Here is an 11,436-nt window from a genome sequence, read left to right as displayed (position 1 = left end):
TCCTGCTGATTCTTCACAGTTTAAAGTATTGCCATTCTGATAAAAAAGAATGACACCTAAGATGCCTGCAATTAAGGTTTCTAATTTTGGATAAATTATCTTTTTTAACTCCATGACTAAAAATAGGTAAATTGCTGCAGGTGCTGTATTTCCAAAATGCCAAACTATCTGTTATTATTATTATTTATTTGGAGAAACAATTATAAAGCAGCTTATCCAAGTTGTCGAGCAGCTGAGCTAATCAGTTAAGACTTTGTTACGCCTTTTTTTCAAGTAAAACGCCATTTATGCCTCTGGGCAGCAGCACTTTCGCCCGACTGTGGAGAAGGAGGAGAAGCTTCCATGACCTGGTCTGTCATGCTGCCTGCCTGCCCGGGCATCGATTTGCCGCTTCCCTTCCTAAATGAACTTGGAAACCAATGATTGACTGAAAGATTCATTAACAGCATTCGGAATCCTCAGCACAGGGAGCTCTGGTGACTCCTGTAGGAATTGGGCCTGGGTAGGAGAGAGAAATCATCGCTCGGAGAGGAGTGCTGGGGGCTGGGGGAGCGGCGGTGGCCTCTCTGCTCGCTGCCCCGTCAGCCACGTCCGTGTGGCTGGAAACCATCCAAGGTCTGAGTTTCCATTTGTGGGCCAGGGGGTGAAGAGATGACATTTAGGGCATGAGGGAGTGACCTAGAAACATTGCAGGAGGAAGTAGCGACGGGGGGCGGCTACGAAGCGCAGATGGGACAGCTGATATTACTACAATGGGTACTGTCATAGGAACAATGGCGAGGAAGCGGGGCTTTATTTGTCTTGGGGCTCACGGGAGGATGTGTTATGTTACACGCTGACTCACCTCCGCGCAGAGCATCACAGGACGCAGCACGCGGGTATCAGGTACAACTCTGGTCCTACCAAACCAGGTTTTGTAGTCGTGCTGACTTCTTGCTTTACCATGAGGATTTTGCTCGCTGTGGGAAACCTGTAGGCTCCAGATCGTGAGAATCAGTAACTCTACACCTGATCCCACCACCTCAGAGGCTGTTGCCCGTTTTCTTCCATCAGGCCGGCACAAAGCGCCCTTTTGGAGCAAGACGGTGTTGGCCAAGTTTATTAAATTTTGCACAGGTGACGGCTGCTCTGTTTAATTGCCAACTGACTTGTGCGGCTCTGGGTAGGCTGCAGAAATGGTCGGTGGGAACGAGCACCCAGAGCGCCAGGCGTGGGGGCCGAGGGTTAAAGTTCCCACCCGCTCCGCAGGGACGTGTTCTGAAAGCCAGTGAAGTTCGTGGCAGGTGAGAAGGCGTTTGGGTTCACAAGGCTGGGAGTAAATTCAGCTAAGGTGCCATTAATAAAGCAATCACTTCCCCAAATGACTCTCTTTAGGGTAGGGTTTCTCACAGATGCGCTAGTGGAAGAGGTGAAGAGCGGGGTCCTCTGCATTGCCTGCGTCGAGATGCTTCTGTCGGGATCAAAAAGAAACAGGGGGATGGGAAACCCCTTGCTTTGTGTACGAGAGGAGCAGCTTTCTGTTAGAAAGACCTCTAAAGCCTGTGTTTGGATCCTTGGGAAACAGTAATTTCATCGCTGAATCTAACAGTAGAGAGCACCCAAAAGAACCAGAGCGAGTACGAGTACAGGGAATGTAAGTTTTAATAATGATGCTGCCCTAATGTGATTAATAAGACTGCTGATTTCCCACGTCTTATCGGCCGACTGGAGCATTGTTTTGTGTGTTTGTTATCTCCACTCGGCGCTGTAGTATGGGTAGATAAATAGAAATACCATGGAGGCGACAGGAAACAAAACAAAAATAATCAAACATGTTTATCACTAGAGCATTAAAATGGCTGCCGTGGCAGACACCAGATGAATTATGCAATACATAACTTAATTCTCTGGGCCACAGATGTTTCATTTTTCCTGCAAGAAGAAGATTGAACCTTGAATGACAGTTTGAGGCAGCCTTTGATTGCTCTGCGGGTCACATGCTTGATATGACCTGCATTTGAGTTGCTTTCTACATGCTGTTGCTTTATAAAACATGTAAAATTGACATCATGTTGGCTGCTCAAGGCCAAGTCAGGAGTAATTCCATGCTTTTGATATGCTTTGTGTGCAAGTGAGGGAGAGGGAAGGGTGTCTGTGTTTAAATTCTGGTAGGTTATTGAATCAGCTGAAGTCAGGAGAGGGGAATTGTGGCAAGCTCTTCCAGTTTGTAACAGCAGGCATGACGAAATAGAGAGTTTGCCACATCTGTGTCATCTTGCATTGTTAGAAAATCCTCAGGGCCGTGGTGTGGGATCCAGCAGTGACTCCTGCTACCCGGGGATGGCACAGTGCGGCTCAGCAGCAGCCAGGAAGGCAGCTGGAAACATTTGTTGTTCTAAATTGGCTCCTCTGAGCATGAATATTCGGCAAAACTTGAACCTGGAGATGGTGTTCCTCACCCTGAGGGCTGGATCCTGCAGGTCTGGGGGGTTTGTACAGCTTGCGGTGCAGTAGCTCCCTCTCAGGACATGAATGCAAGTGGGATTTGGGCATAAACACCTCAAAAATTAAACGTCAGAAATGTCTTTCTCTGTTACTCCAGAGTGTCTAAAGACAGGTCAGAATAGTTCCGGCAAAACTGAATTGCTGGGACTCCTTCCTCTCTTTGCCTGAGGGTGCTAGAGCCTACGGGAGGAGGAGCCCACGGCTCATGGGGTTGCAGACTTCTCACCAGCTCCCTCAGAAGTGGAATCTCATTTTTAGGTCCACCTAAACAAGGTTATTTGTTTCTGCAATTTCAGGTGCACAAATGTTTCAGCAGCCTTCTTTGAATGTCCCTGTAGCCCAAAGGATTGTCACCGGTGGTCTGAGGCGGGAAGAAACCCAGAACGATCCAAATCATGATGCTCCTAATTAGTGATTTTAATACTACTCATGGGGCACTGGAGGGTAAAGCAAGTATATGTCATGAAAGAGGACGTGTGTGATCTGGAGACTGGGAGAAAAAGAATTTCTTGACGTTCCTTTTACTTTCTGTGATGGGCAGCGTGGTGGCTGGACACAGAGGTCTCAAGAGACCTGCTCTTGTGAAGAGAAAAACACGAGTAAGAGCTGTTGAAATGAAGGAGTGAGCGGTGTGGGGAGCTAGGCTGTGGTGCAGGTGTGTCCCTGTGTGCCAGGTAGGAAAGCAGCGCTGTCAGCGCCTGAGAGGTGACCCATTTATTGCTCTGTTGGGCTGGTGTCAGTACCAGCAGCGCACCTTCTCTTTAGGCCGGGTGCTGAGGTGAAGCGGGCTTTGCTTTGCAGTTTGCCGAGGTCGTGTCTGTGGAACCGGAGTCACGGCTCTGGGGTTCTGCGAGTTGGTGCTGTCTGTTGTATATAATTCTTACTTTTTCTCTTCAGATTTTATTGAGTGTATCAATTAGTGTCACTCCTATCAATTTCGCTCTGTAGAAACGATTGAGAAAATACTCCTTCTCCCTCGTGTATCGCTGCAATAAAGCTGATTTCCGTTGCGTTGAAAACTTTGTAATTGCAAACATGATTTTCTTATCCTTGAATCCCTGACTTAGCCATGAAAGAGAAGACAAAGTGCTCTGCAGGTTTTCTTAAAAAGCAGTTTTTCTGTGGGCGGAAAGCTATTTTATTCTATAGAGTCTTCTCCTTCTAACGATCGAGGTGATTCTTGTCTTGTCCAGCTATTGCTCAGTATCTTGGGCTGTATAAGCAGTTTCTTTAACCTTTATCAATGCTCAGTGATCACCTGACATCTTCCAAGCGCCCAGGCCTGCGTTTGTTTGAAGATGGTACCCGCTGCCAGCGCGACTGCTCGATCCCGGTGCTGACGGTACTAACCCAGCACGCTTGATGAGAAATCTGTACGTGAGATTTCGTTTATTTTTCTCAGCTCGAATCTGTATGCGGTGCGCTGTACGGCTAGCAGTGAGGGGAAACAAGAGTTCATTCTAATCCAAAAAAAAGAAAAAAGCCTGGAAAAGTTAGCGTTGTTGAGTCTCTCTCCTTTTTCCTGGGGGAGGAACTTGATTTAGTAGAGGGTAACGGCCGAGAGGGGTCTGCACAATGTGCAGCGGACATTTCACCGCTCCCCAGATTAATCCAGATGATGGATTGGGTAATCGCCGGAGCACCTGAAGCCAGCGCTGCTTTGATCTCTCAATTTAAAGCCTTCAGTGTTTCACTGCTTAGCAGAGAGAGGGTTTTTTCTTCAATCGAGTTCCTAGGAAAGGAAACACCCAATTCATTACTGAAGTTGGTGGATTTATGAATCCCTGAACAGAGAAATTCTTTTACAAGAGGCCTGGATTTATATGACATTGGAAAAAGGATTATCTGATCTGAAGATCCTTAGAGGGTTGCTGTGAAAGAAAATATTAACCTATAGCTCTTGCAATTTGAAAAGTAGATTTGAGAACTTAGTAGTAAAAAGTGTGTGAGTTCCTGCCCTTTGTCGTGCTGTGCCGGTTATGCTGAAATAACATTTTTTTCCTTTCTTTTTACAACCCTCGTGTCTCTTGCTTTGGAAGGTTGTATTACCAGTAAAAGTGGATTTATCTAATATGGATGTTTGTTGGATTAGAATCATTATGAATTCTAAAAATGCCTAAAATACGTGTGCGATGATACTCAGAAGGTGCAAGAAAAAATAGATGTAGTGGGGTTTTGTTATATTACCTCCGACTGGAAACTTTCCAAGAGCTTCAAAGAAAGCGTTTGGTTCTCTCTTTCACAGAAATTAAGGGAGCCAACACCACGGGCACCTCGGCGTGGTCACCGAGGTGCAGGGGTTAGATGAGCGCATCTACCTGCAGAGCTTAGAAGAAGCCTGGCGTTTGGATAGGGAATTGGCCATCCTTCTTTTTCGCTCCAAGAAAAAAAAATAGAATTGAATATTCAAATGCTGGAATGCTCTTGTGCCCTGAGTGAATGCTGTGATCATTGGGCTGCAGGCGATTTTGACGTTGTTTAGTGATCCGAAATTACTTCCTAGGCCCAGGAACCTTCCCTGATAAAAATTTTATTGAAACTTGAAAAAAACTCAACGCGCAGCTATTTTTTTTTTTTTGCTTCTTTTATTTTATTTTAACACTCTGGCCCTTCTTCTTTCCTTCCCTTCCTAAACATCCCAAATAACTCTTCGCGTTTTGTCTCGTGCCAGCACAGGTTATAGGTCTATGGGTTACGCTGCCTCTAATTTTAAGAGGCTGTTTCCCTAATTTGGCCAAAGCCAGCTCTCTGACAACCGCAGATATGTGTTACAAGTAGGATTTTTCTTCTTTTTTTCCTTAATTAAGCATAAATGCACATTAGTTGATAATGTGTGCTTTTAGTTTGAAATTGCCTGCGTAAATGTTTTGGTAATTAGAACGTTTTAACAAGCCCCAGTGGCTCCACATACCGTTCCCTCCGACCAGTAAACTTATACGTGTTTTTAAAGAAAACAAATGTGTGGGAAAAGACATTGTTTGCTTTTTGCCAAACCAGAATATTAATCTGCCCTGCTAGTGAAGTTTCTTGGCCACGCCGCTGACTGCGATTTCAAAAGTGTCATCTGTATTTTTCAGTTCTTCCACGTATAAAGAATCCAACAGCAGTTTCCTTCAAGGTTCAGTAAGTTTGAATGTTCAGGGGGCTGTAGCCACAAGATTTGGCAAACCACTCGCTTGTCATGTTAATAAAAAAGGAATTGTTTCTGCCTCTTTAAGCTGGTCTCTAAATGAAGGAGTTGGATCAACTGGATTTTAATCATGAAGTTCAGATTCTTCTTGCTGGCAGGTGAATCGCTTCGTGGTGTTCAGGGTTTTCGTCTGATTTAATTTCATTTAGCGAGAGAACGGAGCTTCTGCCGTGCCACCAATTCTTGAATCTGCTTGCTTGTTATGCTGTTCAAACCTAATCGGTTATCTTGATCTTAAAAAGAAAATTGAGCCTTTCTGCAGTTTTTATTTCCCATAAGCAATTGAATTGAGAAGTGGGTGGTTGTGGGGTTTTTTAAACTCCTTAAGTTGTTTTTTTATAGATGGCGTGTCAGTTCTGAGGGCTCATTCATGACTGGTAAAAGCTTATACCTTGTAAAATCTATAGCTTTTAATGTGTTTTGGTGTTCTCTTCGAACATAGCAGCAAGAGAAGAAATAATAGAATATTTCATGGTCGTGCTGTTTCAACAACTTGGATTCTTTTTGCTTGATGGTGCTTGTTCTGTAGCTCCAAAGGCTTGGCCTTAAAATGTGATTTCCTAAGTTCTCTAATGTTGAAACTTAGACCAAGCTCTCTGTCATACAGATCGAAGAACTGTCTTGCTTGCATGATTACTGCTCCTCTAACGCAGAGATTATAAGGAATTAGATCAGATAAATGATTATACTGTCTGTGGAATGAGAAAACACAGCGTAGATAATGTTTGTTCTGGAAAAGAGCTTTGACCCACTCTCTTTCTCATGGTCTATTTTCATGTTAAGGAAGATCACCCTTGACGAATGCTGAATGATGTTGCGTTGCAAGGTTGAAATCTGCTGTAAAACGTGGGAAATATTGGTGTGTTTTTGCAGAAGGTCTCCTTGCAGCCTCGATCTCTGTCTGAAGAAACACAGAACGCTGGGGGCTCCGTCCTTGCCTTCAGCTCTTGGGCTGTTGGGGGAGTCCAGGCATAGTCCAGAAGAGACCGGGTCACTGGCTGTGTTCAGGAAGGAAGTTAAAAAGTGAACTCATCAGATCTGTGGCTCTTCTGAGTGAGTTTAGTTCACGTGAAATGGCTTTGGTCAGAAATTTAGAGTCAGTCTAACCACAGATTTGCTAAACTGGACCATTCCCACCAGATTTTCAGTGAAAACCAGCCGGACAAGATGCTGGCAGCTTTGAGCTGGATGGCGTTCTGCCTGTCGAGTTGTTCCCTTGGGATAAAGAGAAATGTTGGAATGGGAAGGGCTGAAAATGAGCAGATGTGGCGGGTGGTGAATACATCAAAACTGACCCATGTGGGACTAATGCCGTGGGCAAAGCGGAGTTTGCTCGCACCATGCAGGTTTGAATTCAGCACGGTGCTTTGTAAACAATAAATCAATGCAAGTTGTTCCTGTGAGTGCATAAAAGGTGTGAGAACTGTAATTTATTTTATAATAAATACTTCTGCTGAGCAAACAGTGAATGTAGCTATTAGAGACTTTCTCAAATAAGTGATTTTAGACTGCTGAGTGCCAGCTAGTGATGTGGTAGTTGAGCTTTTAAAGTGAAAAGACTGAATTCCTTTCGAAGATTCTGCTGAATGCCGTTGATGCTTCTGCTAGAGAAGAATATAGAGTAATTTAATTCATTACTTTACTTAAAGATAACATTTATGGTTGCAGCATTAACCTCCATTGGGGCGCAGACTGCTAGGCTGGAGGTGTTTTGCTTGAAGGCTTTCGGAGGTGCTGCACCCTTTTATTTGGTGTGCGGAGAGGGGTGGTGTGCAGAAAAGCCAGGTAGTGACAAGGCATGAGGGGAAGGGGAGCGCAGAGTCGGTCAGCTGCTGTGTCTGGATACAAGGACAAAGGGACAGTTTGGCCCGTGGCTACAGTTTGACACTTCTGCTGGGTTTGGTCAGAATTACCTGTGTGCACCGACGGGCAGAAATGTCATTTTTATGGCGTTCTGTATCCTCGGTTGCTTTTTTTTGTAACTGGCTGCATATATCAGCGCTGTAACTGAGCTTTGAAATCCCGGCCCCAGCTGAAGTGGCGTCTGAGTGTCAGTATTCGTACTTCTGTCCATTACCAAAACCGGATTGTCCTGTGTCCTTCTGCCTCATTTTTCAGGCACCATCCCGTGTTTCAGCCTTTCAGGGGGCCAGGATGCTCCTGTGCTTCGCTGCTCCAGCTCCCACCTGCCCTTGCTCCTTTGGCCTTGATCACAGAACATGGAATGTGCTGGGCTGGAAGGGACCTCTCAAGGTCGTCCAGTCCAACCCTCTGCCATGGGCAGGGACGCCTTCAGCTGAACCCCTCTGTTCCTTCTCGCTCTGCTCTCTTCGTTTGTCTCCCACCCTTGGCTCCCTTCTGCGATCTTTGAAGGTGGCCAAAGGTCCTTGGATGAGCCCAGACCCTTTCACATTTCTGCCTATTCCTACTCGTCTCTTCTGCATCAGTCACCTTCTTTTCTCCAGAAGATAGAAGTTCCCTTGGCTGAACCAAAGCACAACCCTCCTTCTCTCCCAGACTGAGGGCTTTGTGCTTCTGAGACCTTAAATCCTCTCAGGTTTTTCACACTGATACCTGGCACTCACACACCCCCCCCACCGCTCCGTTTTGGGAGGAAAGGCCGTGATTTGACTGTTCTCCAAAGCCTACAAAGCCTACAGGGAAGTGAGCAGAAACCGGGTTCTCTTCAGCTGCAGCCGCCCTGCTGGGCTGGGACGTTCCCAGCGCTGGCCCGGGAGGCGCGTGACATGATCCAGACGTCGTTTACTGGCTCCGGGTAACCTGAGGCATTCACACATAAATTCAGCCTGAACGCGCAGCTTATATAACGAGGATCTTGAAACTATACTGGCTAAAAATATTTGTAAAATGCTCGGGAACTTTTTTTTTTGGTGAGTTAGGACACTCTCTTCCCTCGTATCTCTGTTATGGATACGTAACGGGGTCGCTTGCATGGTGTTAGGGACATCTTTGCCATGTGAAATACTGTGATGTCCCTGAGTGGATTAACAAGGGTTTTGGGGCTGGAGTCCAAAACAAAAGATGCTTCACAGCTACAGAGGCTGAAGAGATCCAAAGGGCTACTCTGGGCTCACATTAACCCTTCCAGGCTTGGCTTCTGGCTGCTCCCTGCACGCTTTGAATCCTTCCTGGCCCAAGGAGTGGTAGTTCATTCCGTAACTAATGTCTGTTATTTATTATTAATTCAAAGCATCGTGTGCATTTCTTTCGAATATAAGAGCACATTAGCTTCTTGCGCACAGGAAAACGCGTGTTAATCTGTTTTCCGTTATTGTCCAAAAAGGTTTTCTCCAAAGGCAGTTCATGTTGCCCCGACAACATTAAAGGCTGTAATTAAAAATAATTTTCCATTCATTTATATACATACACATTGACTTATTATGATCTTTTACTGCATTTCCCTGAGTGTGCACACAGAAACCTGAAATGCTGTTGAAGAGTCAGTATTGAGTGTAATGATCCAGCGTGGAGTGTGCCAGCACCCTGATGTTCTTCAATTAACCATCTTTCCCAGCAAACACCTGCGTCGAAAAATGGATTGCAGGAAAACAAACCCTGACTTTTCTGCACGGGCAGAGGAAGGGAATCCCAGCACTTCACAGCTTTCACTGATAGTGATCTGCCACAGATTCAAAGCACAAAGCAGACATTGTGGTGTTGGCAGATTGCAAAAGGACTTGCTGGTTAAAGCTGCTGTTCCTGGGAGATGAGGACGGGGTTTATTGCTTCCATATGGCCCAGGGATGGACAACAGGCAGGACGTCTGGGGAGAAGTAATATGGCTTGTTCCAGCGATCCCAAACCTTCTCCCGGTGCCTTTCACCAGTGAGAGCGTGAATATGAAATATTCACCCGTGATTCAACACAATGGTTAAAAAAAGATTGCTTAAGGATTGGATCCATTTGTGTGAACCTTAGAAATGGTGGGTTTTACGGGGGCAGGGCTGGGAGCTGCCACCTGTGTTTGAGAAGGATCTAGTTTTCCTTGACTATTTCAGTAGTTTTTCCAACCCTTTGACTTTATTTAGCTTTGTAAAGTGCATTAAGAGCCTGAATCTAAATTTAGACTTTCGTGAATTTGTGTCAAACCTCCCTTCTTTTCTACATAATATGAAATTAAATTTCTTAGTCTCTTTGACTTCTCCATAATTATCACTTGTGACACGTCGGAAGGATGACACTGCCCTTCTGCGGAAGGTTTGGAGAGGAAGATCTTCATAAACTCTCATGAACGTCTGCAGTCCCCAACACACTTATTTCATTGCAAAAAGGGAACAGGCAGAGGAACTGGAGACTGGGAAGCCAGTCCACAGAGCTGAGACCCAAGAGGATTTCACCAGTCAAGAGACTGGCTGACCAGTCCTACTGTGTCCTTCACAAAAAAGACCAAAAATCGGTTTTGTTCGTACAAGTGTTGCAAGTGTAGTGTGCGTGAACTCGCTGGCGTTCGTGGTGTGGTAACAGTGCTTCTGCTCTCTCCTTCTCCCAGGGCTGATGAAATCGAGATGATCATGACCGACCTCGAAAGAGCAAATCAGGTAGGATTTTAAATGAGTCCCTCATAACATTATAAGTGTGACTTTGATTTTCTATTTTTCTTCTCTTTTGGATTTCGTGACATTTATAGGCACTTAGCAGTCATAACCGCGTAGAGTAAAAAAATATGCAAATTTAGAGAAAAATACAGCTCTTCAGGGATACTCTGTAAAGATTGTGTTTACAGTAGAGTAGCGCTTGCCAGGTATTTACTTTCTAATAATTTGAATTTAAGTTGCCCACTGTAGTTGTTCTTGGGTTTATATTTCTCAATCCATCATGTTGGCCCCCTCTCAGAGGTGCAGGTAACGGCTTTTCCCAAATTAGAGGGCTCAGGGCTGCCAGGTGCCCGACCTTCCCCTGCAGCTCCCGCTTTTGTGGACTGCTGGACTTCCCTTTTTCCTTCCTTTTTTAATGCATTTGATCAACAAAAGAATTTGTAGCCAGGGCTGGAGATTTGTAGCCAGGCAGGAGAACAAAACATTGTAATTTGTTCCTGCGGATGCCAGTCTGGTAGGGGGTGGGTTCCCTCACAGTGCGTGCCTAAGACAGAGGCACAATCGTGTGGAACCTCTCAAAATACAAAGTTTTCTAAAAACCAAGCACGGCGCCTTTCTGGTCTGACTGTGCCCTGGAGTGCCTGTTGGAGAGGGAAACCTCAACCAGGCGTTCGCTCGTTGTCCTGGACGTAGTTCGTGATCAGCTGGAAAAACTCTGATGAAGCAGGCGGCAGCTTGCGAAGCGATTGGGCTGGTTATTTAGTCAGTAAAAGAAAACCGGGCCTGGCGCGGGGGGTTTTAGTTCTGCCAGAGGACGTCTGTAGACAGCGTTAAATGCTTATGGAAAGTGCTAGTAAGTAGCTGGAAATCTGGAAACTTTTCAGAAGCGATGTAGGTGTTGAAGAAGTTTCGTGAGAATTATTTTGTGGTTGGCATAAAGGCAATGCGGTTTGCGAAGTTGTACCAATGATTTTACCCGGTAGGTTTTTTTTCTTGGAGTGGAAGGGTGGTCGTACTAAAAGAACAGATATTTCCGATTTCCCCATTGCCATCTAAACTAGAATTTGTCTGTGTATACAGACATGGGAACGATATTTTCCCGTCTAACTGGGACAAACCTGTCATGTTCATCAGAAACACTCCACGGAAGGCACCGCTGCCCCATAGGCACCCTGCAGGCACCCCGTGCTGGGCCCTATAGGCACC

The 11,436-nt window shown here is 45.5% G+C and overlaps 1 protein-coding gene across 1 annotated transcript in view; it reads left to right on the top strand.

The window, feature by feature from the left end:
* LOC104279361 (protein CASP-like) overlaps window positions 1-10,233 on the top strand; it is a gene marked incomplete at its 3' end in the record, with an annotated part of 38,294 nt that extends 28,061 nt beyond the window's left edge. Inside the window, exon 6 of the mRNA XM_009876627.1 lies at window positions 10,185-10,233. Within this exon, the coding sequence (XP_009874929.1) occupies window positions 10,185-10,233 (49 nt within the window). The remainder of the gene's footprint in view (window positions 1-10,184) is intronic.
* Between the last annotated feature and the right edge of the window lie 1,203 nt (window positions 10,234-11,436).

Source organism: Apaloderma vittatum, unplaced genomic scaffold (genome assembly GCF_000703405.1).
Source record: "Apaloderma vittatum isolate BGI_N311 unplaced genomic scaffold, ASM70340v1 scaffold38650, whole genome shotgun sequence".
Classification (NCBI taxonomy): Eukaryota; Metazoa; Chordata; class Aves; order Trogoniformes; family Trogonidae; genus Apaloderma; species Apaloderma vittatum.
This window is presented reverse-complemented; position numbering and strand designations above follow the sequence as displayed.